Below are 27,982 nucleotides of genomic sequence, written 5' to 3' on the forward strand. Positions count from 1 at the left end.
ATCCAGCCTCTGCGATGTTCAGATGATTGTAATCTTTACTGTCCTCAGACGGATGTTACCCAATATTTTGATCTTCTGAACTGTTGCAAATGATGTCTTTTTTTTACCTTAGCAAGTGGAACAAATAAGAACAATGAAATCAGGTCAGAGACTAAAAATATGCACATCACTGTGCCCAGGTACTCTCTGTAGCAAATGGAGAAGACAACACAGACGCGTTGCTCCCAGGCTTCAAGTTCTGTTGATCGGAAAGCATTTAAGGCACGGGTTTTATTTAAAATGGTGGGGCGTCGCAGCACAGGAAACCAATATCGGTGCTGTCAGTCATGACTGTGATTGATGGACACACCGTTTTGCTGAGTGAAAGTTCAATTTTTGGGATTGCGTTTTTTTTCCTCAATTTTTTTTCCGACAGTGCCTCAAAGATAAATTGAGTCATGATGTTTTCTACTCTTCATTTTGTATTACACTTAAGCCTCTCTTTCATGTTATGCATGTTTGCACTTTCTTTTATTTTATGAATGCGTGCACGTTTCTGTTATGGGTTGACACAAAAAACATTTCACATCGGTGTTCTGTGTGTGTGTGTGTGTGTGTGTGTGTGTGTGTGTGTGCAGGTGTGTAGGTGTGTGCATATGCGTGTGTGTGTGTGTGTGTGTGTGTGTGTGTGTTTGCTTTTTGAATGGGCCAGTCAAAGAGGGAGGGTGTCAGTTGACATTGTTGTTATTATTCAATGACAGAAACAGAACACTGAGTGAAATGCTTGTGTGTTAACCCGTAACTGAAACGTGAGTGCATTGGCACTGCAATTTAGAGGGAAGAGACGTTCAATTTAAGAGACCCCGAAACATTTAATTGTGTTTTAAAAGCAGATGGGCCCCTTCAGATTCGACAGGAAAATGGTGCCTAAATAAAGGCGCTCAGAATAGATTCTGTTTTACTCCAAAGTAGAGAGACGACTCCGCTCCCCCAGATGCTACGCCCTTCGGTGCGGGGCTGAGTCTGACAGACACGTCGGGAGCAGAAAACAAACGAAATCCCCGCCGCCCTGCCGGCGACGTCTGAGGAGACGGAAGATAAAACAAAAAAACGCTCCCCTCAAAAACCCTCTCCCTCAGAATCGAATTTTAAATGTCATGCTTTCTCACTCGCGAGAATATTAGCTTTTCCAGTGGATCCGTGTTCCCCCCGTCTCGACGATATCGGGGCAATATCGCGCGTTTGTGTCGCTCTGACGCTCGGAATGAAGCAATTCTGGAGGTTATGGATCTCCGTCGGCCCACGCTCGGTACGCCGTGATTGTTGCTGCGTTCTTATCGATTGATTTTCCGAAAACTCGTGCGGCGTGCGGACTCCGCACTGATTATCCAGCGCCCGTGGGTGATTTCACTGAAGGATCGGTTCGATTCATTCGATATGTGTGATGGCGATGGCTGCACCCGGAGAAAGATCAGACTCTCAACGATGGCGTGGTTGAGTACAGATCGATTCTACGGGGCACATATAGTTGGTTCTTCGGTGTGTTTGAGACTCCCTTCTTTGCAGAAGCGTTGGTAGCGTCAGCGGGGAGATGGAAAGGAAGGTCATGCTGAAGGCCGTGTTGGAGAGACCTGCCCCTCTCTTGGGTTTTCCTCTCCACTCTCTCCCACATTAATCCTGGCGCTACAGATTCTAGCGCCCCCTGCTGGGCAGGCTCCAGTTCCGTTGCTCCGGCCCAGGGGTTCTGCCAAGACGGATGTGCTAACACCAAGGTGGAGCAAGGTTCCTGTACAACAGCGCCTCCATGTGGTTGCTCGATAGTGTTGTCTTTGGTTGTTTTGTTTTTTGTTTGTTTTTGTTTTTCCCCCTCCCTTCTTTAGAAATTCCCCCCTCAGTGTTGGAGCCAGACACAGGCTATGTAGCAGTGTCCAGGGAAGGGATGTTCACCGTTGCGGTTCTGCTAAGATATACTTCTCCCTTCTTCTGGTTTTGGCTCACAGGTCTGTCCAGTATTTTAAGTGTACCAGCACCCGGCTGGGCAGTGAATAAAGAGCAGCTTTATGCCTCTGTTTTAGTGCACCGTGATGGATTGTGACCTTTGAGACCCTTGATTTTTTCGAGTTCTCAGGTGCTGTAGTCAGTGGGCTCATTTGGTACTGCGTGATATATTTTCATCGGATGCCACATTTGTCGTATTGAGCACCTGAAGAAATGCACTTTAATTACCATTAAATGCGAAACCCTCTATCACTGTGGTCCATGGTGCATTGCTACGATACCACACAGACCACTATTCTCAACATCTCTCCTAAAACCTGGGGAAGTTTCCAATTTGAAATGAGAAACAGTGCTTAAGTGTGTTTATTTTTTTTTTTTTAATTTCCACCCCGCTGCCCTTGTTCCTCTAGTTTGGCCGTCCGTGCAGCTTGAAAATGGATTGCGTGCGCTACAATGACACTCCTCGAACATACTACCCTATCTGAACCACCCTTTGAAAAATTCATAGGGGCTACAAATAATGTAGGACTAATGAGACAAGATACGTGTCAATAATTCATCTCGGACTCAAGCCCAGATGTTTATGGCTTTAATGATTGCTGCAGTGGCGCTAGCTGTAACTGAGGTGAAGTAACCGTGTCCATAACAAACAGCCGAAACGCCCCCCACCCCCCACCCCCACCCCCCGCCGTGAGATCTTGAGCAGCACCTGTTTGCATTAACCGGGGTTTCTATCTGGAAACGATGGGGTGAATAAATAAATTGGGTGTGGGTGAACTCAAAATGTGGTCTGACGATTCTTTTGCAACACTATTATCTATCTATAATGTTAAAAAATAAGTTTTTGTTTGTGACCCAGATCTGGCTTCAGTTCTAAATACATTCTAAGAAGATCTTAAGAAATAAAAAAACAGTTTGCTGTGCATTTAACTGTTTCCTGAAAGAACAATTGACCCTGCAAGGACAATAAAGTCTACTCTTCCTTAATCTACTTTTACTTCACTGTACTCTACCCTACCCTACCGTACTCTACTCTACTCTACTCTACATTGCTTGATGGACTTGGTAGGTATTAAGCTTGACTAAAACTGGCTTACAGAAAAGCACAACAGCCCCAGCTAGCCTCGGCCACATACATACGGCCGCTTTTCATTGCAGTGGCCACACGTCCCCGGCCTACAGGTCAGTGGACTGCATGGGAATAGAGCACGATAACCAGCACTCCACAAATCAATGGGCAGCACGCAATCAATCAGCTGTGTGTTTTTCCCTCCGCGCGCCAAGGCTCTCTCCCAAAGAGGAACACGGTAAGACTTTTACATTATCCCCGCGCAGGCAATCCAATCTCCACTTTCTCAGGTCAGATTGGATGACATTTTCCCCAGGCTCGCCGGCGGTGTTCCCCCGGTGGCCTGTTGATTGCCGCGGCTTCGCTGATCCATGAAATGGAGGCTTGTCGGGGGAAACCGCGAAGAGGGGTCAGGGACTTAATGCTGGAGATCCCCCCCTCACCCCCCTACCCCCCACTCCCTACCCTCCCCGGTCCAGAAGGGATGGCGAGGTCTGCAGTGCCCCCCTATCCCCTCCCCCCAGCCAAGCTCTCCCTAGCTGGGGCTGCTGCTCATTAGTATGCGGAAGGGTTGAGGTTTGATTAGCTACTGCCTATTAGTATGCGGAATGGGTGGCGTTTGATTGGTTGCTGTCAGTTAATATGCGGAAGGCCTGGCGTTTGATTGGCCGCCGTATATTAGTATGCGGAAGGGGTGGTGTTTGATTGGCTGCTGTCTGTCAGTATGCGGAAGGCCTGGCGTTTGATTGGCTCCAGGGGTGGGACGTTCAGCGGGCCGGGCGCGTCTGTCGCGTATTCAGCGGTCGGCGTATCTGCGTTCGCCAGCTGCCGCCGGGGTCTCTGGGCCTCACGCAGACGACGAGCCGCTGTCACCTCGTCCAGATATGGAGGCTCGCCGGGGGGGGGGGGGGTCCCCGCGCACGGGTGGCGGACAGAGAAGCGCTGGCTAGTTGCCGTGGTAGCGAAACACCGCCGCCTCAGATTCCTCTCATCCCTTCTCACCCCTCTCTGTCTGCCTGTTTAGCGAATTCTCTGCATTGGCTTCCGCTGTATTCTTCAAAAAATGCTTAAAATGGAGCGATTGGATGCTAGTGCCAGCAGAAAACGTTGCAATAAAACTCCTGCTGGGTCAGAATGTGACCGTTACCGTTTAGAATCCACTCCAAAATATTCACTTTTGGCTCAAAATGCAGTACATAATACTACTGTGGGTGAAGTGTAGTGTTGTATTTGCCTGTATAGTATGTGTTTTGCCACGCATCCACAGTGTACAGCGTGTAAATGTGGCATGCTTACTAAGTGCACACTATGTAAATTTGCCATGTATGCTAAGCGTACAGGTGATTTATTTTCAAAGAAGCACTGTGTTACTGTTAAACACGGGCAAACACCAGAGGTATAAAAGGAAACTAGTAAAGCATTAAGAAAATCTGGCTTATCTGCAGTCTATTTACAAATATGAGTGTCGGAGACGGAGAGCACCTGAGAACTAATCGGATCATGCAAGTCACAAATAATTAATGAAGTCCAGGCACTTATTTCAAAGCTCATTTGGCAATGCAGAAGTGAGACCTGTCCATTTCCCTCGAGAAGGGAAAAGGATGTGCTTTTTAATGGCACAAAGGTTCGCTTGGGTGATCGTGATGGACCAGGCCAGTTAATCGATCCCAAGCGATCAACAAAGGTGTGATGCTTACCAAAGTGGAATTTAGCCGTCGATGCATTTTTAATTGGTGATATACACCAGCTGTATGAGAGAGCAGTCATTCACATACAGTCCGAGGAGTGTGGATGTAATATTCATTATGATGGTGCATTAAGTAAAAGTAGGCACATTAAAATAGAGATACAAATAGAGCGGTCCCACACTTATATGCAGGTAAAAAAAAAAAAAAGTCAGATTAATTGAACGGACATTTTGCCCATCAGAGCTTCATCAGTGTAGGCGGAGGAAGTAACAGGCCTTTTAAGCGATTTAGCCACTGCTTGCGTGGGGTGAGGTGGGGCAAGTGAGAAAGGGCTTGTGAATGGAGAAGCCCATAAATCAGCTGCATTAGCTCCCATTAGTGTGTTTATTAAAGACAGCATCGGTCCCATGCCACTCAGGCATCAGAAATTACCTTTCCTCTCTCACTGATCATCCCCATTACTGCCAAACATAAACTTGAGTGGGGCGGGGTTAGGGGAGAGATGGATTGGGTGGAATTTTAAAACAACAATATGATTCTAATTTCAATTAAAGAAAAAGGCTGCCATACTTCTTTTATGGACAAGGGCTGTGTTGTACTGGTGTAAATAGGTCCCTAATTAGGTTATTGGTGTATAGATGAACATGCCAATCACTTTGTTTATTGATTGTTAATATAGATAAGACCTATCAATACATATTGATTTATCGATAGCTGGCTAGGTACATTGGAGCTGCATTGGTTTCATTAATGAGGCATCACAAAGCTTTTAAAACATGGGATTTATCTGTAGGTATTTGAACAGTATTTTTAAAAGACTGTGGCTTTATTTTAAAAATCAATAGTTCTTATTTTAGCATCTAGTTTTCAGCTGAAGTGTATCAGATGAATGGGGATATTGCTATGTGAACTCGACCTGTTCTGGTCTTTTGTCTGTAGAGCGGGGCTATTTTTTTTATATCAACTCATAACTCGGTGCATAACATTTCAGCTTTATTGACACTGGAGAGGGAGAGATTATAAACTTTATATTATTCACGGGCCTGGCTACAGAACAGTGATAATGGTCATATAACTGAAGTACAGCTAATCCGGTCATTTGCTACGAGATAACCTGTCCTCCTTTACAACCTTCGATTCCGTATTTACATAAAGGGGTGATAGTCATTCCGCTAAGTCTGTCTGATCTCAGAAAATGTAATTGCAAACCTCTCGGCTCTGAGGTGTAATGATGTATTTAGAAAATTTTTCCATTTCCCTCCAACCCCAATCTCCGGAGGAAAATCCTTGAATAACCACCCCAGAGGAAAGATCAGCTTTGTCTCCGGGTTTGCACAGTCAGTACGACCATAACGCTCACATTTCCCATTAGTCGTCTCACTCCGCTGCTTTCCCAGAATCCAACGAAAGGTCCTTAAAAGGTTTTTTGTGGCCTCCCGGAATTCCCCGGCGAAGTCCGTTAAGACACCGAGTTCAGCCAGCCCTGTCGCGTGGTGTCCTCGTTGATTTGAGAATCGCGGGGGGTACCAGAGTAAAGCTCTTTACCTCACACCCATTGGTAACCCCAGTAAAAACAACGGTAAACAGACCGTTCGTGAAGAAGTGGCACTTGGTCTGGAAGCGGGTTACTGCCACTTAGAGTCGAATGCTTGCCAGAGCGCCGGACACTGAAACTAACAGCCGACACGGGACCACTGCAAGGACACATGCCACGACCATGCATTTTTTATGCGGCAATTATGCAACGTTCATTTTGTGTTTAGAGTCATTAAAGATTAATTGACCGAGAGCTGTTCTCCTGTTCGTGTCGCTTCCTGTGTGCACACGGCAGAGCAAACAGTCACTACTATCAGTTCCTACTTTTGTTAGTTAGATCAGGGACGTCCGATCTTATCCAAAAAAAAAAAAAAAACGGTTGGTGTTTGGGGGCTTTTGTTTTAGATTCAATTAATTACCCAATCATAGGCTTTAATCGAGACCTGCAGAAGTAAAAGCCGGTGTTGTAGTGCTGGACTAAAATAAAAACCTGTGTCCATACGGGCCTTTTTTGGAGAAGACTGGACACTACTGAGTTAGAGAGGTAGATGCCAATACCAGAGGGTTCCTGTCAGTCCACCCTGCCTCTGCAGACATCTCAGTTTAAAGTGTCAGCTTTATCAAAATCATGTGCCAACATTAAAGGGGAACATCATCCTAATTCACCACCTTCTTCCTTCTTCCTTTGTTGTGGTTGCCTTTATATCTTACTTGCCCGCACTTACATCAAAAGTGTGTCGAGTTCATCAACCAAAATGAACTTCAAAAAAAAAATGCACATGTGAAGAATACACAAGTGCAATTAAGTCAAACCTAAGGACAAGCCTTTGCATAATTAAAAGCTTTTGTACCTTATTTCAGAATACACAAAAAGTGATTTGAGTAAAAAAAAAAAAAAAGCCTTTTCTGGAAATAGCTCTTTGGGATTCTAATCCATCAGAATGGCCTCAAATGTAAATCGGTGCCTGAAGAGGAGGTGAGGCGAGGTGTGTCTGGGGCATTCGAGAGCGCCTCTTTGCCAATTCGAGTGGGCTACCCGCCTCTCTCCTCGGAAAACTAAATCAATTTGCCCCGGAGTTACCCCTCCCTCTCGGTCATCGGCATTGTCTGCGCGCGCGCTCGCAAACCAACCAGAACGAAATTCGCGTGGAACCGGCGCGGACTCCTCCGCGGTCTCCACGGCGACTCGCATTGTGTACATCATTCATGGAGGAGTGCGGGGGGGGGGGGGGAGGGGGGGGATTAAAGCGGATAATGTTGTCCTGGCGGCACGGGGGGGGGGAGAACGTAGGAGCCGGGAGGCCCGCGGTGTTAATCACGTCGGCCTCGAGGCCGCTCCTCAGAACAGAGGCTCTTCTTCTTTGTCGCGTGACCTTGAGCGCCATCGCGCCCGCGCTCCGTATCCCACTGAAGCACGCCCGGGTCGCGCGGCCCCTAATCCGCCAAGGATCCGCGGAGTGCGCGCGGAAACGCGCTCCTCGGGAGGAAAGAGAAAAAAAAGGACCCCCCGGGGTGGGAGGAACAAACGGGTTCTGATGTTTCGACCGCTGTCTCTCGGCACGAGGACGAGAACATGAAGAAGAACGACGGACTCTGCGTCTCTGTGCGCTGACTTTAGTCTTTTTTTTTTTTTTTTTTTTGATCGCTTCATTGGAAGTATTCGGGCACCGACTGATAAATGCGTCGCGGCGCAGACGAAATGAGATTGCGCTCCGCTATTTCGCCTTTGGGTTTGGGAGGGGAGGGGAGGGGAGGACAGGGCGTGTAGGGTTGGAGAAGATGGAAATTCCAGCTGATTCATGGTCGTGCTGCAAAGTTACTTTTGCCATTACCGCTGACTTGAAAGTAAAATTGAGAAAGGAAAAAAAAACATCTCCATCACAGGTCCGGTTTAATTACTGCCCCATCCACCGATGGGGTCAGTGGGAGCTCATCTCCAGCAGAACGTTTCGGCATAGATCACAAACACAGGTCCTCCTCAGGCCAAGTCCTATTTCCTTGACCTTCACAGCAGCGTTTGTTGTCTGTGTGTATTTGAGTGAGGACATGGTCTGATGACGTGCCTCAAAATTTGTCTTTGTGTTTTTGTTGTGCATGACTCTCCAATTTGGCTTGGGTATGCTCCGGATTCTGGAAAAACCTATGGAAAGAGAAATGAAAGCGACACTATTCCTTCCTTTAAAATTTTTTTTGTTTTTTACATAAAGTGTGTGTCGAGTTTCGATCGAGGCACAGGCTTTTATAAGCAAGGGTGACTGAAGACATTGGGAATTGAGTCAGATCAGGTGATGTATTGAATTGTAAACAAGTGTGTGCCCAGCCAAGCACATTAGAGGCAGAAACTCCTAAAGCCCTTTGTGACAAATTGAGTGGATCGAATAGGTTACCTCTGAAAAGCCTGACTGTGGCTGCAGATTGAATGATGCTGCATATGTTTACTGAACCTGAGAGAATCCATCATTCAGGCAATGTCATTGCCTGCATGCACCACCAAAGAGCGTGGGACGGTGTGCCCATTCAGGCTAACTGTAAAATAAGACCTTCACCACTATCAGACATATGGGTTATGGATACATACACACACACACACACACACAGACACACACGCTCACATACACCCACACAGACACAGACACACACACTCACACACCCACACAGACACACACACTCACACACAGACACACAGACACATACACACTCACAGACACACACACTCACACACACACATATGGGGCGACATAGCTCAGGAGGTAAGACCGATTGTCTGGCAGCAGGCCGTCAAACCCCCCTGGCATGTCAAGTGTCCTTGAGCAAGACACCTAACCCTAACGCCTGGCAAAACATCAATTGTAAGCGCTTGATAAGCGCTATAAAATCAGTCCATTTACCATTTACATATGCACAAACACACACACACCCACACAGACACACACACATACACACTCACAGACACACACACTCACACAGACACACACACACACAAACACAGGCACACACACAGATGCGGACACACACACACACACGCACACTTTCACACAGGTGAATTTTTCTTAGTTTCTTTTAAAAAGTGTGTATTTGGAGACACAGAGCTCTGAATATGACCGGTTGTAATAATTCTGCACTGCCATACATATTGCCCTTTTTAAACTGGCGAGAAGTCTCGAGTGTGACTCTGCCTTGTTCCAGTACCCTTCCATGGAACAATACGAAACCGCTTTAGCATTTTTAAAGGGAACATCTATTATGTTGGACTTTCTGGCATGGACCCTACTGGCGCAACCCTGATGTCTTTACAGTTTGGTTTTAAAATCTGTCAATAAAACCAGTTTAAGCCAGGCACAGATTTAGTTGTTTTTGTGTCCCTAAAAACCGTGGAATTGGAGGCTCCTGTGCACAGCTGAATCTTTTTAATCTCGTTAGACTGGCTGTTAAGGGAGATGCTGGAGTTACAACGTAAGGTTTTGACTCCGTTGTTCTAGTGCTTAATGCTGAACGGCAGCACTGAATTAGTCACACTTGTTGTTGTGATGTAGGTTGGGTGACACTCTTCGAAGCTTGTTTGCGTCCTTTAATTAGACGTGTTTACAGACGGGGAGAAATGTTTGCCTTGGGAGTCTTTTTGGGAGAGCCCCGCTCGGCTTCTTCTTGCTTCTCCACTTTGCAGGAAGTAATTTATTCGTCCTCACGCTTTTCCACCAAATCCCTTCATCTTTTCCGCCAAATATGTCCATGAATTCGCTGTTGAAACAAGCTAAATATTTTAAACAAAAACTAAAACTTTATGACACACCATATTTACAAAATAACAACATAGCTTGAATTACGTAACTAAATATGTTTATTCGTTTTACTTTTATTAATATTTCACATTTCTGGCAACATGTGTGGTGTATCCATTGAAAACCATAGAATTGTACATCCTAGAAATAAAGGAGGTCTATTTCCATTCTAAGTTGCCATTTTACTAAAAGAATATGCTGTTGTATCTCCATACATAACTGCAAAATTGATAAAATAAATTATTTTAAAAACAGACCAGTGCCAACTATTTTTATGTTTTCTATATAGCCAGCACCTGCTTATAAACAACAGAACATTCGTGAAGCATAATTTGATCAATTCAATTTTGTAAGTACCCTATTTGCTCAACTATTACCATAACTACTGACAATTATGAATGCATTTTCTATTGTCATTAGTCATTAAGTATTAATTACAACATACAACATGTAACAAAACATATGACAAATGGCTGACACTAACCCAGTATAAGAACTGTAGCAGTAAATCAAATTTCTGTGTGTGTGTGTGTGTGTGTGTGTGTGTGTGTGCATGTGCACAGTTACACAACTTTGCCCTGCTCTTTTGTCCAGACCTGATTTTGCATTTGTTTTTTTTTTAAATGTGGAGAGATTAGGTACAGATCTACTGTACATTTCCAGGACACTGGTAACCATCATTTTGGAGCAAATGGTCTATACTGTATTTCAGTTTGCCATGAAATATTTAAATTTAAATCCTTGAAAATGCTAGTTCAGTTCCAAGATATTTCTGTATTAAACAGCATTTTATACATCTATGAATAATAAATGGTGAACAAGGGAAATTTGTTCACCCTGCCGTTTGCTAGACGCAGAGAGGCAATTTTTGCGATTTTTTTTTTGTCAAAATCGAAATCAGCAAAAAATGGCTTCGCTTAGTTTATTATCAGACTGCCCCATCTTTGGCTCCCTTCAGCTCGCTAAAGCTCGTCTTCATCAGACATCGGAAGCGCTGCAATGAGACCGCAGAGGGAATTTCTAAGTGCTATCGGAGCCTTGGAGCTCTGTGCTCTATCAAAGGGTCTCTGTGCCGCACAGGCAGAGCGAGATACGCAGCGTTTCCACAGGCTGTGCTGTCACCGTTATGGAGCATCCCAAACGCTTTCACCCGGGGAAGGCGGTCCTCGCCGTCCGTGGTTCCGCCATACTGTTGTGCCCTCCCCCTCCTCGGAAATCCGCACCACACTAAACTCTTTTAGATTTTCACATTTGTGTCGAGTGGCTGGTAGAATCTTCAAAGTTACGCTTGGAACTATCGACGCTGTTTTCACTCCGCCTCAATTTTCAAGCGTCTATATTTCTCCTGACTGCCCCCCCCCAAGCCTTGTGCCCCACACAGTTGTCACTCCCTCCCTGCTCTCCTACATCTTCTCCACTTTTATCACCAACCCTCAAGGCAGGCCCAAGAGCCACACTTCCCTTTGGCTGCGTCTTCATTTTTGATGATAACCGGTACCTTCCTCTTTTTTTTTTTTTTACCCCACTGAATCCCGGCCCTGTGGCTAAATGGGCTCCTCAGAGTATGGAGATTTAATTTCAGCCGCTCTCTTCAAGTGCTCAGCTTTATAATGCTCCCTGTTAAAATGTCCTCTCCTAAATATCTGGCTAAATATGTCCACAGAATTAATCAGGGTCCCATCTGAGCTTGGGGCAAGATTCCAGCCGTTCGACCAGACAAATGGGATTTGTTGGATTTATTTATTTTTTCTTTTATTGCTTCATGGCCCGTCCTTCAATTTTTCATTTGTATTAATTTTCCCTCCCCACAGGCCAATTGATATTTATACTTTTGAATGGCAGGTCAATGTCAATCATGTAATGTGTTTCTCTGGCTAGCTTCATTTTTTTCCCCACATGACTGAACAAGACTCGTCCACGTACAAGAGCTGCTGCATTCTCATGTTTTATAAAAATGCTTTACAAAAATACACCCTACATTTCGAGTTTCACTGTAGTTATGTTTATATTATACGATTCTGTTTCTCCAGACACTGACACTGTGCATTAACCCTTTGAAGAGTAGTTTTTTTGGAATGTTTTGGAAAGTCAGTGCTCTAGAACTCTCATTGCTTTCAATTATCAGTATTGACTGTTACATCAGCATTAGAATGTTCAGTTAAGAACATTCTAATCACATATTTGCAAGCTTACACACTGTAAAAAATAAGGATGAAAAATAGAAGTATGAATAACTGAAGAACCATTGGTTGCTAAACTCAAGATTTTAAGGCAGCCAGGTTTCTCAATATTTTAAGTACAGCCACCTTGAAATTTTTACAGTGCACCTCATTAGGGTTAAAGGGTTTTTTTTTTTTTATACTGTAATGCAGCAATCGAGGCTGGTGAAGCATGGAGGAGGAGGCTGTGAAACAGGCAGTGCTGTTCTAATGGGATGATAAAGCGATACTAATCGAGGGGACGGTTTATCCAATGCCATCTCCTGGCTCTCCGTTTTGCCTTGCCATCCCAGTGGTGTAGAGTCTCAACCTGATGAATGGCCATCGTCAGAGAGCATGTGTTCCAGAACATTCTCCCCCTACCGAGCCCGTTCTCCCAGTCTTCAGTCCTTATTAGTATCCCTCGTTCACAGTTTAAATCCATTGGGGGGAAAGGGGAGGGGGGGGGAGGGAATCTCTTTTGGACAGGCCCAAAGGCAGGAGAACATCCGGAACTGAGCTGTGGGGGGGTGAGCATTTTGATTTTGTGGATCACAGACGTCCGGCACTGCTTTTTTTTTTTTTTTTTTTTGATAGACGGCACAGAGGTGCGCTGTACTTAGACACAGCAAGACAGACCGTCGCGAGAGACGGCCTCTCCCGTGTCCCAGAGCAAGGCTGATGCTGAGAGGCAGCGACAGTTACCCATCAATCACGCATAATTAAATACAGAACGGGACTTAATGAACCCCTTGTGCCGTTTAACCTGTGTGTCCGTCGAGACCCAGGATGGACTGCAAAGGGAGGAATAAACTTGTCATGAATTATAATGGAAGGGCTAGCCGGGACAAAGCCTGTCCTAAGTGAGTCCATTACTGAGCAGCGATACAGCTTCATTGCAAATCAGTTCTTCAGACATCCAGGGGTGATTTAAAGAGGTAAAGTGTCCAGTAACAGAGCGATTGCCGATCTTGACAGTGGGGGGTATTGTAAATAAATGTGACATATATTGTTAAAAGTGAGATATAAATCACATCATTTCTCTGGACAGAACAGAAATAAAGTTAAAAAAAGTAGTGCTGGTTGCATGTTACTTTTATTTATGTGAAGTATCATCCCACAGACATTTTTGAACTTACAGAGAGGTACATTTCCAATGTTCAATCAACATTTTTTCACAGGGTGGTTCAAACATGTTTGATATATTATATAACATCATTTTCAAGGTTCAGAAACATAGCAGGAAACAGATGTTGAACCTGGCACATTTGGAAGTAGGTTTGATTAACATTTCAAAATATTATTTTTTATATTTTTTTTCTCAACATTATCAATAAAATAATACATTTGTTTGGTCAATGTTGTCACACAATGTGGGGTAATATTAGTATTTTTGCTTTTTTTTTTTTGCACAAATGACATTCCATGGGAAATTACTACGTGTAAACACTTAGGGTGTCGTAAAGTGAACTACATACAGTAAGGCGACATAACCTGTCATGAAGCAACATTCAAATGCTTTCTATCTCCAACAATCATATTATCTCAGGTACAATCCTTTTTGAGGATAACAATACTTTTTATAACTTTAAAGTAACATTGACTATTTTATATCATTTTTGTTAAATAACATTTGTGAGTTAAAAAAGCAAGTTTGCAAAATATATAATTTCTATCTAAATCATACTCAAATACTATTTTGATATAATTAATAAATAAAAAGTGTAAAAGGAGAAATTTTAACGATGACGTGAAAAAGACCCGTGTGAAGAAGACAATCTATACTGTGCACCACAGAACTCTTTTGTGCGATGATAAAAAAAAACAAAGCTATTGATTATGATTATGATAACATATGCTATCCAGTGCTCTCTACCCTTCACATGTTTTTTTTTTCCAAAAAATGCCAAGGAGGCACCAGATACGTTCTCGTCATACATTCTGAATATTGCAGTCACAGAGCTACCCCATCTCCATTTTAGGAAATATCATATTTATGCCAAACATTAGCACATATGCTAAAATGCATAATGCTGCGTGTTTGTAACGCTTTGGGGAGGGGGGGGGGGGGGTTTACAGTCGATGGGTGCTTGGGCAAAAGGACTTGTGGGGATGAGGGACTGCCTGCAGGCCTGTCTGATGATGTTATGCGTTCAATCAGAAACCCTTTTAAGTAAACCCATTTCTGTGCTGGTCAGTTTAGATTGCAACCCTTTCCCCCACATTGGACCCGGGTGACAGATTGTGTTTACCCGTGTCCTTCAGCCCAATATTCAATAATGGTGACAATTTTACGGGATCGACGCCCTGCTTGTGTGGGGTGCTCTGACCTTCCATTCTGATATGAAGACTCCCTTACGAAAAAACCACGTGTTAAAAAACCACATGTGAATGCCCAACATGTGACGAGTACACATGTGAACAGTAAGAACAATCCCAGTTATAACATGACAGTGGAAAAAGGTAACGTATACTTATTTCCTATAAGATAATCTATACTAAGTTGCATGTTTTGTTTTCACGTGAAAATTGTAGTTTACATTTTTAAAGTCATGTGAAAATGAGAAGACGGCAATGAGACCTATTTTCTTTTCACATGTGGAAATTTCCATTCACGTGAAAAAAACCAATTGCAAATGTTGAAATGTTCAGTTCACATGTGACATTTTCTTTTTCATATTGAAAAAATATTCACATGTGAAAATGTTAGTCACACATGAAATATGTGATTTCACACACGAAAAGGCAAATTTCACATGTGAGTTTATTTAATTTATTTTTTCGTAAGGGCTGGCACAGTGGTTTTAAAACGAAAAGGGGTCTACTGCAGACAAGCAAAGTGGTGCACAAAGTCTATTGCAATAGCTCATTGGCGCATCATTACTGCGTATCTGTGCATAGGCTCCCAGCGATATGGATGTGTGTAGGTTCAATAAATATAACCCTCTTTGGATGGCAGAGTTTTGCTCCTTTTTGCGACGCTAAGCTACCTCATGTTCTCTCCGTTGCAAATCGAAAAATTAATCCGGTGAAACCCCTGTTCCGCGATCCGCCCCCCCCCCCAGCCCATTGTGAAACTTACCAATGTTATAGAAAACGGGAACAAAATGCATGTATCAACAAACATCCATCGACTGAATTCACCTGTAATCAGTATGCTTAATGGGACAGTTCACTTCCCGGGGTTTTTGATATTTCATTTAAAGTGCCTGTTCTGTTTTTGATTGGCCCAGGTCATTCTTTGTGTGTGATCAAGGATATTTTACATTTATGATGGCAGGTACAGGGCATGTGGGCCTTTGTGATTTAAAGCTTGATTTATTATTCAAATCTGATGTCTTATATTACTGTATTTTGGCTGGAACTACTTCCTGTGGCGTATGCATCCTGAGACCACTGTGTTTCAGGAAAGAAGTACCGGCACAATGTACCGGACTGTTTATTGTGAATACAAGTTTTGAAATTAATATGTTCTTATCTATGGCCTCTGGAAGCATAACATCACTGTACAAGCTGGTTTGGAGTTACTAAAAGTGTGTTTTCTTGTTTTAGGGTAAAATTCCCTATACCAGCCATTTATAAAGCCAGCAAATCATCATAAACTGCTCTATTTATTCGTCTTCACCAATTAAAAACAAAAATAATGTTTTTTATTTTTAAACCCAGTGAGTGAACTGTCCCTTCAACAATTTCATTTCAGTTTTATCCTCTAAATCTTATGCTCTGTATTTTTGATATTGGCTATGCCTTGTTGAATCACGCTTCACTATGTAGGCAAAACATCAATGTAATTACACTGTGGTTACATAAGTTATAACTGTGTAGCTGGAGTGTATCTGCACATTGTTAGATATATTTCCCTCCAAAATGTTTCACACCCTTGATAAACATGAGCAAAGAAGGCTGTATAAAAGAAACAATAGAATTAATGAGCTGTATTTTATATAATACAGCTCTTTAAATAAGTTTAAATTTTTTCCAAAAAGAAATGTGAAAATTATTTAAACCCATAATAATTGATTTTTTAATAAATCTAATAAAACAAATATCCACATTTAACATGCTACTTTGGGTTAATTTTAAGCTTAATGAACTTTATTGTGGCCTCCTTTCCTGTTTCACTAGGCTATAAAAATGAAATATCCAATGTGCCATCCATTACTCTGGTGAAAGGCATTTGAACAGAAGAATTCTCGGGAGAAACAAGCTAAATGGTTATCGGGAAACAGTTACAAATGAATCAAAAAGTTTAAAAATAAAGTTTTGAAACACTGGAACCGTCCTGGCAGAGGGTTCAGGTATAGCTTGCCTCCATGTACAGTGAGGCAGGTGGTTTGGGGGAAGCAAAGAAAAACCAGAGTTTGAGATCCACAAAAGAAAAAAGTGCTTACATCTTAGGGACATAAAGTCTGTAAATCTATAATGAGATGCCCCCTCGCTGCCAAAGGCCTTTTTTTGGAAGGGTTTCCAGAGAAAGGGGCATTGGCTGGTCCTGCGGTTCTTGGGGGCTGTTGTACTCCAGCAGGTGCCAGAGACATTTTGGCCAAAAACTTGGCTTCCTCTGCATGGGAAACTGAAACCTGGCAGCAAACTGATCTTTTCTTCTAATCATTATTTAAGCAGAATTCCTCTCCCCCCGTGTTTGAGAATTAAAATACAGCTGACTACTTGTATTATATGTTTTATACAGTCTTTTTTTTTTAATTTTTATCAAGGGTATGAACCACTTTGGAGCTTACTGTACCTTGTATATATATGATGTAATGGTCAAGATTGGTTATGTTTACAGTGTGGGTAATAGAGGTTGGGTAGAGGACAGAAGCTGGATTAGACCGCAGGTTAAGGACCGGGCTACGCTCGGTCAGGTAATCCGTGAAGCACAGACGTGCGTTCCACAATTAATGCCGTCCAAGGATACGTAAACCGGAGTTACTGAATAGTTTCAAAGTAATTACAATGTAATTACAGGGCTAGATTGCCTACTCTGCAGAGTGCCATGGATTTAACCCACAGCCAAACCCCCCACTGACTCACCGGCACGGCTTCATGTCGACAGAGGGGGCACGAGAGGCCCTCCCGCAAATCGCTTGTTAATTTCACTCCGCGCTTCTTCGTAAAGCTCTTTCCGTTGGCAGCCGTTTGGATTAAAGCTGCCAGGTTAATGCTGTACGCGCTATATAGAAATGTGATTTATTCACCACCGTCCGCGATGCGTTCGGATTAACTACCAGTGATCTTTCGGGTGCCATCCGCAGGCACGGCGCGTTCCAGAGACACCGATTTGTTTCTTTGTAAATCGTTATTTATATATATATTTATTTATTTTTTATTGCTGGTGGGTTTTTTTTTTTTTTTGTGTGTGTATTTTTTTTTTAATTTTTTTTTTTTAATAGCCAATGCCTCCAAAGCAGTGGTCTGTGAAATATGGAAATGATTGCAGTGTGCTCAATTACTGTTTTGCAGCTATTTCTAATGCATCATTAATGAGTTATAAATGCCCTCGTTGTCGGGACGACGGATTATTGTTACAGAGTGCGATGAGCGACCCATGTTACCGCGGGTGACAGTTGCTCCTAGGACCACGATTATGTCTTTAACAGCCCTTACAGGATGCCCTTGCAGTTTATATTTTCTGCTCTTTTTCTTTTGTTCATTCTTTGTTGACGCTCCCTTCTCCCCCCCACCACCCTGATCCCCAGCCCTACCTCAAATCCCCAGAGAAGCTCCAAATTCTTCCTCCTCTTCCGTTTCCTTTTTCCAAGTCCCAATGCGTACACCACTGATCACAGTTGTTTCATAAGTAAGTTATAATCCTCAGTTATATAGCTGTATATATTTATATTTATATTCATATATATATATATATATATATACATATATATATATATGGATAGTAATTTCTACAAATGGAGGGCGACTGTTGTGTGGAGATGACTGTAAATCCATGCATTTCATGCATCGAGTTGAAAGGCCTCTGCCAGGATTTCATGCATCCCTCCCCCCTCGCCTGATTGGGCGATAGTGTAAGGGGGAGGATGACAGTGCTACTGGGCTGCCCACGAGTCCCTCCTCTCGTCGCCATTGCTTTGGCCAATCCTCTTGGTCACTGATTGGGTAAAGGCAGAGGGGGGGAGGGGGGAGGTGTGGTGGGGTGGGGAAGAGGGGAGTGGCCCTCGCCAGTTTGTCCGGTTGGGTTGAAGGCGGGGCCACCGGATGGGGCCCTCCTACTTCATGCCGCTGCGCAGGACCTGATTGGCCGCGATGAGCATTACGCTGATGATGAACGCGATGGCGAAGGCGCAGATCAGGCTCTTCCTCACGCACGTCTGCTTTACCTGCGGCGTGGGGCTGGCTAAAGACAACGAGAGAGAGAGAGAGAGAGAGGGAGGAAGGAAGAGGGAAGGAGAAAGAGGGGGGAGGTAGGGAGAGAAAGAGAGAGACAGAGGTGAGTGTCAAATTCTATAGATCTGTTCCTTTGCCCTATCCAATGGAATCTCACCAAGAAGAGACGGGTCTTTGGTCCTGGAGTGTCAGAAATGTTATCAGATTTTTTTCTCCAGCCAAACTGCATGATTGGATTAATTATTAATCACATTTATTATTAATATACGCAGGTAATAATGCAATACAGGTACCCCACGTTTCACTGATCACACTGAATATTCAGGCCCAGACTCTTAATAATATACGGAAACGGTATGTGAGATCGAGCTTAAATGGTGCAAAAACCGAAAACATCTTGGGCAATTCCGTGCTTTCCTCAAGACTGGCGTGGATTCATTGGCTAATTTTAAAATTACAACAATTATAACAATACATTTCCATGTTCCAGTCTAGTGGCTCCAGTCTTTATATGGAAACGCGGCTTTAGTTGCTATAAAGTGGCTGACAAATGAAAAGTGTTTTTTAAATATATAAAAACATATTTAGAGTGCTATTTTTGAATATTTTGCATAAGTATTTATGCAGCCGTTTGTACTTCGGTAAGGCATAATGCCTTGGGGATTGTCATGCTGCCTGCTACTAGCCTTTTAGCTGGGGCTTCCCAGAATACTAAACTGCAGAGAGACACTGACAGTGAATGCTGTAAATTGAAATACCATGATGTATAGATTTTCTGCAGTAATTCTCTCCCATCCTGGAACACTTCATAGCACAGGAATGTCTTTCTCTGTACTATCTCTATTTTCTTCCAAACTGCATTCGGCTGATATATTGCAGATCAAAAACCGTGATGTAGGTGCGGGGGAAAAAAAACTATCAATAAAGTTTTATTGTATTTTCAGTCTGGCAAAGGTGTTCATTGTTTGTGACCAATGGTTGTACACAAAAAGTTTTGCTCTGAAAGATAGCGGTAGCTTAAAGCTGCTTCTTGGAGATAAAACTTTATGTGGTGAAGCATTTATTTGGTTTAGGATTTTTCCTCTCAAAAAAAACATAAACTCTCATAAACACCGGTTCCAATTTTCAGTTCAATTTTGAATGGTGCACAAATCCTTTCCCGGATCTGTGTTTTAGCAATTGTGTAAAAGAAAATAGCACAATAAATAGACGAATAACGAAGAAATCATGAAAACCCGGGTCGAACTGTTGCCCCTTACTGTCGATGTCCACCTGACACTCCTCCGGGTTCTCGATGTGGTTCTCCTCTGTCATGATTATGTTCTCGATGTCCTTCATGGACAGGTGATCGCAGAACGTGTCGTACAGAAGCCTCTTCAGCTCCTCCACGGTCAGTTTCTGCATGTCACACTGTAGGAACACAAGAAAGGGAGGCGGGAAAAAGAAAATGGTCACTCTCTCAAGCTGCGAGTTACGCCATGAAGAGCATGCAGAGAGGCTTACATGCAACAATTCACACATACGGAGACTCAATTCATACATTGGTTTTGTTGATTTGCCATTTTTTGGTGACAATGGAAAGCTGTTCCAGTAACGTCTTCCATGTTTAACTTAACGTGCCTGTGATATTGAAACATAACACTGACCTATATCTGACAAAACAACAGCTTCTTGAAACGGACAACATTGTAATTTGTATTGATAAATACATTGAATAATAGAAATATAGTGGAAAACATACCAACTATTGCACTCAATTGAATACGTCTGAAGATAACCAAGAGAATATATTGGTAAAAATGTATTGCCATACATTTGTATGTGGAGTGCCTCTGCACTTGGTGTATTGTTCAGTGTACTGGCAGATGTCGTTTAGAATTAATTGGTTTGCGTGAGGGACTCTGAGGTATTTCTCGCAGTGTGTTAATTGCCTCACACTTAAAGGAGTTGTAAAGCCTGATTGTGAAAGATGTGCCTCTGACACACACTGCACTGTGGTCCTCCCTTAGGTTGGTTTTTTTTTTTTTTTCTTGTTTTGTTTTTCTTTACGGGAGTCTCTCTGGAAGCCTGCGATTTTAGCACAGGACTCAGCCTACCCTTGAGGGGAGCTCGCCTGGCTGTTAATGGTGCATTTTGGGCTGAGGCAGGTAGCGATCTGAATACCGATGTGCTAAATTAGCAACCCGGTGCTTTGTTTAGTCTATCATGAATACGATCATGTATTTTTTTTATTATATTTATTTATGACTATATCTGTTGCCTCTTTTTTTGCAGACCCTCCTGGATATTGAAAAATAACATACAGTCGCATAAACAAAACTGATAATAAAACTAGATGATATAAACCTAATAACACTGCAGCTTCCTTGTTCATTGAAGCATAAAATGAAATGCTGAAATGTTCCTCTGAATAATGTTTTTTTAAAAGGAAAGGAAGTTCAGTTTGTTATAGAAAAAAAAGATAATAATAATAATCACACTCTCACAGTAGATTAGAAAAGGTCTAAAGCCATGTTTGCACATCTGTGAATTGCACCTTGTTCAAATTAGAAGTTCTGGGTTCCATATAAACAATGATTTGGAGTTCGAAGCCGGAGTTTAAGGACTGGGCCACACAGGACTGGTTCTAGGCATAGGCATTATGGAGTAGGCGGTTGTCAAGGGATGCTGTCCATATCACGGGGTGGCGGGGGGGGTGGGGTTTGGGGGGATTACCCATATGACACTTTATCACTGACAACTCTTTTAAATGAAATTATAATTATGCAGATTCTCGTTAATATTTTATTTTATTACAAACGTCTTTATAATGTTACTGATATTGCTCAATATTGAAGCGATTTACTATTCACTGACATGATAACATTTGTGATTTGAAGTTGACTACTATATGATTTTTCATAGCTCAAATGTGTGTGCTGTTTGATATGCAACATAAAATGTAAAGTTTCCTGAACTGAAATGAACTTTGACCTTCTACGCTCGTTAAAATCCTGTGCATTGACCTCTGATTTTTCCCGGAAAAAAGCTCATTGATGCAACTAAACATTTGATACATGTGTCCTCAGGGACTTCCTCAGGAGCTAATTAAGAAATATTTGTGTTTTTTTATTACAAGGATTTCCTCAGACTTTGATGGTTATTTGTGTTTGAATTTATTTTATGGTAATATTTTAATCAGGATGTCGGGTTTATAATCACAAAATACCACAATAATGCCCCAGGAAGTGGAATTCTCTCTTAACAGAAACAATATCTTCAGAGAGCTCTAATTAACACAGATAAAAACGAAAGAGAGATGTTAATAAGTAATTATTGCCAAATAAAGGCACATAAACCAATTAAAGGGCTGATAATAACATGCCCTATCATTTCACTGATATAAATGAATCCAATGTTTTTGTTTATTGTTTTTTTACTGTGACAAGCAAAGAGTTGGTTGGTTGGTTCTAGACAGTCAGTGATTGACTGCAGTGAATTAGGACGTCCACCTTAATTATCGCCAAAATAGTGACCAAGAGTATTAGCAGGACAGCGATGAAAATTACCTTCCAGAACACGGAGTCAAAGTCCGTTCCGTTGAATTTGTCAGGCATTCCAGCCGCTGTCAGTTTCGGTCCGAGGAGAGTGACAAATTCCTCAAAATCAACTTGACCGTCACCTACACAAAGAAACGGGTATGTGGAGTTATCCGGTTTATATCACGGGGAGAAATACATTTCCGAAAAACACACCACAGGCAGCAAGGATAAAGGTCAGCTATTAAAGTTTTACTGACCTATTGAATGAGTCCAATGTACTTCTCGATTTTAAAGTATGCATGGCTTGAGAGTGTGAAATGTATAACATTTTTCAGCAAAGTGCAAACTGAATAATAATGTTTTATTGCTCACGCTCAGCTCCATGGTTTCTTCTATTTATATGGTCATAATAAAGTTTGATGATGAGGAGAGGCCATTCAGCCCATCCAGGCTTGTCAGCTGGAGGGTCAGAGAGGGTATCTAGCACTGTATAAACTCTGCTCTTCAACATCCAAAGGATCTCTGCTTCCACTGCCTTAGTAAACTATTCCACACGTATGAAGGAATACTTCCTGTATCAGTGTGAATTCCCCTTAAACTAAATTATCTATTATTTCTTCTGCTGACAGAATAAAATGCATATTTTATATTTGCCACTATAACAGTATAATAATAATGTAACCGTCCTATATATAGAGCAGCACATTAATACAATTGATCAAAGAAACCCAATCAGCAGACAAACCAATTATTGTATATTTGTTGTATCTTGTGTGTACGTGTAAATGATATTAAGTTTATTGTCAGCTGTATATATAGGCATGTACAGCATGTGTATATGTTACAGAGGTATTTCCAAAAATGCATGTAGTTTGCAATCTGTACTGCCTTCTTGGTCATAAGCTGTTTGGATGACTACAATTTAGGGCTGGTCCCTGAAAGTGTATCAGTAGTTTCTCTCATAATTATCAATTCATTAGAACACATGAAAAACTGGATTTCAATTTAAAAAGTCAATGTGTAATTTGCAGTGAACCACAGGGAAAAGTGCAGCGTGTTTAAACTAATTCTGCACCTCTCTCAGGGCTGATCTGGAAATCCATGGAGTGTCCAACCAAGAAATAACTAAACTTTTCATCGCTTCTGATCTCTACTGTTGTTCACAGCTCATGGTGGGTGCAAGTTAAATAATAATAATAATAAAAAACACTCCCTTGGTGGGCAAATAAGGAAGGATCTTTGGGAGCTACCAGACTCCTCTTCCAATGAGCAGCCATGGGCATGATTGCATAGTGACCAACACAGCCAATCAGCCGGTTAGATCAGACCAGTCTATATCAGCCTGTAAGAGAAGGTGATGGGCACGGAACCTGTGCATGGTGATGTGCATGGAGGGTTTCGCGGGGGAGGGGCGGGGAGCGACCCCGGTGGCTCACCATCCATGTCCAGTCTCTGAATGATGACCTCCAGCTCCACCTCGTTGGGCATGTAACCCAGGGAGCGCATGGCCATGCCGAGCTCCTGCTTGGAGATGAAGCCGTTGCCATCGCGGTCAAACACCTTGAAGGCTTCGCGTATCTCTGCAGAAGAGAGCTATATTTAAAGACACGGGGTGGTGAAACATGCGCATAAAAACAGAACAGAAGAAGAAGAAAAAAATGCAACTGTGGTTTCTCCGTCTTTAAAAAAAGCCGCCTTGGCGTTCGAATGGAAAACAAACCCTTGCAGAAGTTGCACTGTCGCACTGAGCATTTACACAGCAAAACGCTGCGTTAATTCAACTCTAACAGAGTTTACTTGTGTCAAATATCAAATATACTCTCTGTTGGAGGATTAATATTGTCAGGGCAAATAGAGTCTACAGTAGAGTCAGAATTGATTTACACTGAACATTTTACTATGCAGGAATCAGTTTATGAGGGCAACTGGGTTTACTTTTCTACAGCTTATTGACTCCTTCCAGCTTAACATTAACGTTAATTGCAATTTCAATAGGACATATATATTCATAAACTCATAAGGTGAACTACTGACAACAGTTTTTTTTTTCTAGCAACAGCCTTGGGATCTCGTAGAATAATTGTGGCGTAATTAGATAATGCATTTTGTTTCCTCACACCAACTCCAGTGGCTAGCGTTGTGTATCAAGCCAGACTGGGGGTATTTCACTTTAAAAGCCTTGCGATTCCCCTTCTCCTGGCTGACTGAGCCGTTTCATTAGTATGCATTGTAGATAATGATCCAGTCTCCCGCAATTTTCCACTTGTCAAGTGATAATGTCAAATGCCTAATCATAAAGTATGTAGGGTGCCCGCCATCGGCTTCCAGTGACAAAGTGCTGACCATATGCCTCTCTCTTTAAGGGACACATAGATTTAAGTAGACCCGCAAAAAAAGTCTCCATTCAGTCTGTTTACGCACAAATTGAACCCATTACAAATGGAGCTTGGGGAAAGCCACAGTTTGTTCTCATTCAAGGTTACCTGTCAGCTTCTCATTCATTTATCGAAGTGTGGATCTTAACTGCAGTATCCTCTAAGACTCAGGAGTCTGCCATAAATTTTAGACCAACAGCGCCCCCCCCCCTTCCTATACACACACACACACCCACACAGATTGACAAAATTCCCTATAAGGACTTTTTTTTATAAACAAACAACCAAATACTTGTTTTATAATATGCCAGTACTGGTTCATTCGTAGCCAATATCATTGCGTGATAGTGGGATATTATCACAGGTAAATGTTTTGAACCCAGGCTTGTAATGAAAGGGTTTCAGTTTCATTTTGAAGGTAGGGACGCTTCTATTGTACCCTTGAACAAGACACTTCACATAAAACTTCATCATTATCCTACAGTGTTAGTGGCTGATGTTTAATGACATCAACCTCCAAATAAGTAAAATGCAAAGCTAAGTGTCACTACAAATGTAACTCACGTGTTACCGCTCTTGCAAAGAGCCTTTAGAAAATCACGTGTTTTTGGAATAGCAAATGGTCCAGAGTTGGTGCCGCCCACGGGATTGTGTTCAGTCCTATTAAACGGTGCACTAAAAAGGCGAAAGGTCACTGCGGAGCCAAGTTAAGCGCAATGCCGTCATTCTCCACAAGTGCAATTACACAGAATGGGGGGTACCATGATATCAAACATGAACTGATTGTTTTTCAAGTGCTGGAAGAGCAGTAATGCGCTGTAAAGCCACTTGGAACTTTGTAGCACATTAACACGCCAGCGCTTGCTTTTATGTAAGCACTTTGATTCACGTTTACTCCACGCTTTTCATCATAATAGCATTTTTGACAGCGGAACCACTTTAAATTCCTGCTTAGCTAATTGAAACGTTAGCAGCGCAATTGAAGGGAGACCAGTTTTCGTTCTGTCCTTTGCCCGTGTGTGGTAGGCTACTAATGGATTTCGTCTTTTTTTTTTTTTTTTGTTCCTCGATAATTTCGAAGTTTGATGCAAAATGTGCGTTTGAATATAAATGCGAAAAGAAACAGGTTTGTTTGTAAACATTTTTATCATAACGCTATTAATAGCATTGCATTGTTACGCTAATCACCAGTGGATTGCACATAAATCCCAGTATATTCAGTCTGATGGGCTCTAAACTGCACCGTATGAATTAGGATAGAACATTTGTCCTTATAAACCACACACGCGCACACCCACACACACACACGCGCGTACATATACACACACACACACCGAGTAAAATGTTTTCTTTTAAATATTAATGCTCTCAGCATGTGTATTGTCCCTCGGTTTCTTTTTTTCTCAGAGAGTCACCCTGGGTGCGTTTAAACCGTCCTCATTTTCAATGTAAATATTAAACGGTTTTTTATTATTTGGACACGGCGCGTGTGGGAAACCCAACAGCTAGGAGCGCATTATGAGGGGAAATCCGTCTCAGCGCCCCCTCAATGATTGCCTCCAGGCCAGAGGCTGGATTTGGAGACCCAGCCGAGTGCTTTAAATGTTTTCAACCTCTCGGAACGTGTTTATATCTTCTCCTGGCTACAGCCCTTGAAATGCCATGCAGCAGATTAACACTGCTAAAGCATTCTTCCCCCAGAACCGAGTACTAGAGGTAAATTGCGTTTTATTGTTACACAGTTTTTTTGTTTTTTTTTAATGTTAATTTAAAAAATAAATAAATAAATCGCTTTGCTCCAAAAAAAAAAAAAAAAACCTACAGCGAAAAGAAATGGAGGAGAGAAAAAGACGGGGAATGTGATACAATCACTCAGCTGCTAAATATTCTGCATAATACTGGGAGATTAGCATACCAATCCCAGTGGATTTTACATAATTGCCTTCATTATTTTATCCATTGCTCAGTTCATTATTACAATTGCTCAGTCATTTTTAATACTTCATTTATTTTCAAATTCTATTGACGATGATACGCACGGAAAAATAGCGCATGCAAAAATTCCATTGTGATGGGATGGTTGGGCAATGCAGGCTTGAAGTATTTAACTGATGCTATGCTATTATATATAGGCCTGTATCATAACATGAGGATGGTTTTATATATTCAGTCAACTCTCGCCTTTAACTAAGGCCTCAATTAAATCAAAAAATGTGTCCTAAACTTTGACCTTAAGTACAAATAATTTTCTTCATTTCACAAGGACAGTTTAGCAAGTTAGGTTTTATGATTGCTGATCTCGCCAAAGGTTATTTGCTGGCCATGGAGGCACTCGAGTCAAAGCTCACTTGAAGATGATTGAATCTGGACCCTTGGACTTGCGCATACATTCAAGCATTCACTCACTCCCCACAGACACAGTTAGGCAAGGTCAAGATTAAACGCTGAACTCTGAAAAATACACCTCGCCATGCTAAATAAAGGATAAAATGGTTGGCTGATTCCAGGGTGCTGTGTTAAATACCAGTTAAAACTAATTACATCTTATAATTATGGTCTGTGCCTGTGGTCAGGGTCTGTAGGTCTCCCCTTAGGCAATGGTGTTTTTTCAGACAGAGAACACCGGAACAGAATGAATGAGGAGAAGAAATGGAGTCGGAGCAGCAGCTGTGGGTCTGAATTGAGGAGGGGGTGGTGGGGGTGGTGCTGGGGTTGGGGGGGGGGGGGGGGCGGCTGTAACCTATAACGGCGGGTTAGAATGTGGCACCCCATTTATACGGTCAGACAGGCTAACCATTCGGAAAGCCGAGCTTTTCTCCGGTCGATGATGCATCCTGACACCCAGGACTTGATGCCTCACTGGCACTAAAGCCTGAGTTATTGAAAGCCTCCAGATACGTTTATGCTGTCGCCAGCTGGGATCCTCTCCATATAACAATATTGCTCCGGCGTCCACCTGCTGTCCAAAAACCGCTCAAATTTAGACGCTGCGTTCTGCCGCAGAGCAACACTGTTTCATATCGAGCGCATTTCAAACGCATGCGTCGAGCATATATTTTCTAGTCAGCCAATATCTATTGATTTCAGTATGAAGTATTTACATTAACACTGAAGATCTTTAATCGACTGTACTGAAATGGGCAATTATATCAATTTGTGTAATCAAGAGTTTTTTTTTTTTTAAATCAGCTGCTGTATCAGACAATTTATGGTGACAAACTTACCAGTAATTACAATTTGCACGATTCTAGCTCAATATGCAATTACATCCATTCAAATAATTTCTTATCTGCTCATCTGGAATAATTAGTTTTCTGAGAAATGTCAACTAGAAAACCCTCAAACAACGACAGAGGAGTCAATCTGATAGTGATAGTTAGTCCACATGTTGAGAGATGACAGCAACAGACTCCAAAAGCGAATTCCCACAAGTTGAATCAACTCTACTGTATACTTTTTTATTAGCTTTCTTGTGCAAGAACTAATGATGCAGACAC

General features: G+C 42.3%; 1 protein-coding gene across 1 annotated transcript in view; it reads right to left on the reverse strand.

Moving 5' to 3' along the window:
- Positions 1-13,324: 13,324 nt before the first annotated feature.
- Positions 13,325-27,982, reverse strand: part of LOC135264786 (calcium-binding protein 7) — a 35,586-nt gene continuing 20,928 nt past the window's right edge. The window contains exons 2-5 of the mRNA XM_064353630.1: positions 23,547-23,690; positions 22,138-22,250; positions 19,849-19,999; positions 13,325-18,599 (exon numbers count right to left, since the gene is read on the reverse strand). Of these exons, the coding sequence (XP_064209700.1) occupies positions 18,472-18,599; positions 19,849-19,999; positions 22,138-22,250; positions 23,547-23,690 (536 nt within the window). The 3' untranslated portion in view covers positions 13,325-18,471. The remainder of the gene's footprint in view (positions 18,600-19,848; positions 20,000-22,137; positions 22,251-23,546; positions 23,691-27,982) is intronic.

Source organism: Anguilla rostrata, chromosome 10 (genome assembly GCF_018555375.3).
Source record: "Anguilla rostrata isolate EN2019 chromosome 10, ASM1855537v3, whole genome shotgun sequence".
NCBI classification, from domain to species: domain Eukaryota; kingdom Metazoa; phylum Chordata; class Actinopteri; order Anguilliformes; family Anguillidae; genus Anguilla; species Anguilla rostrata.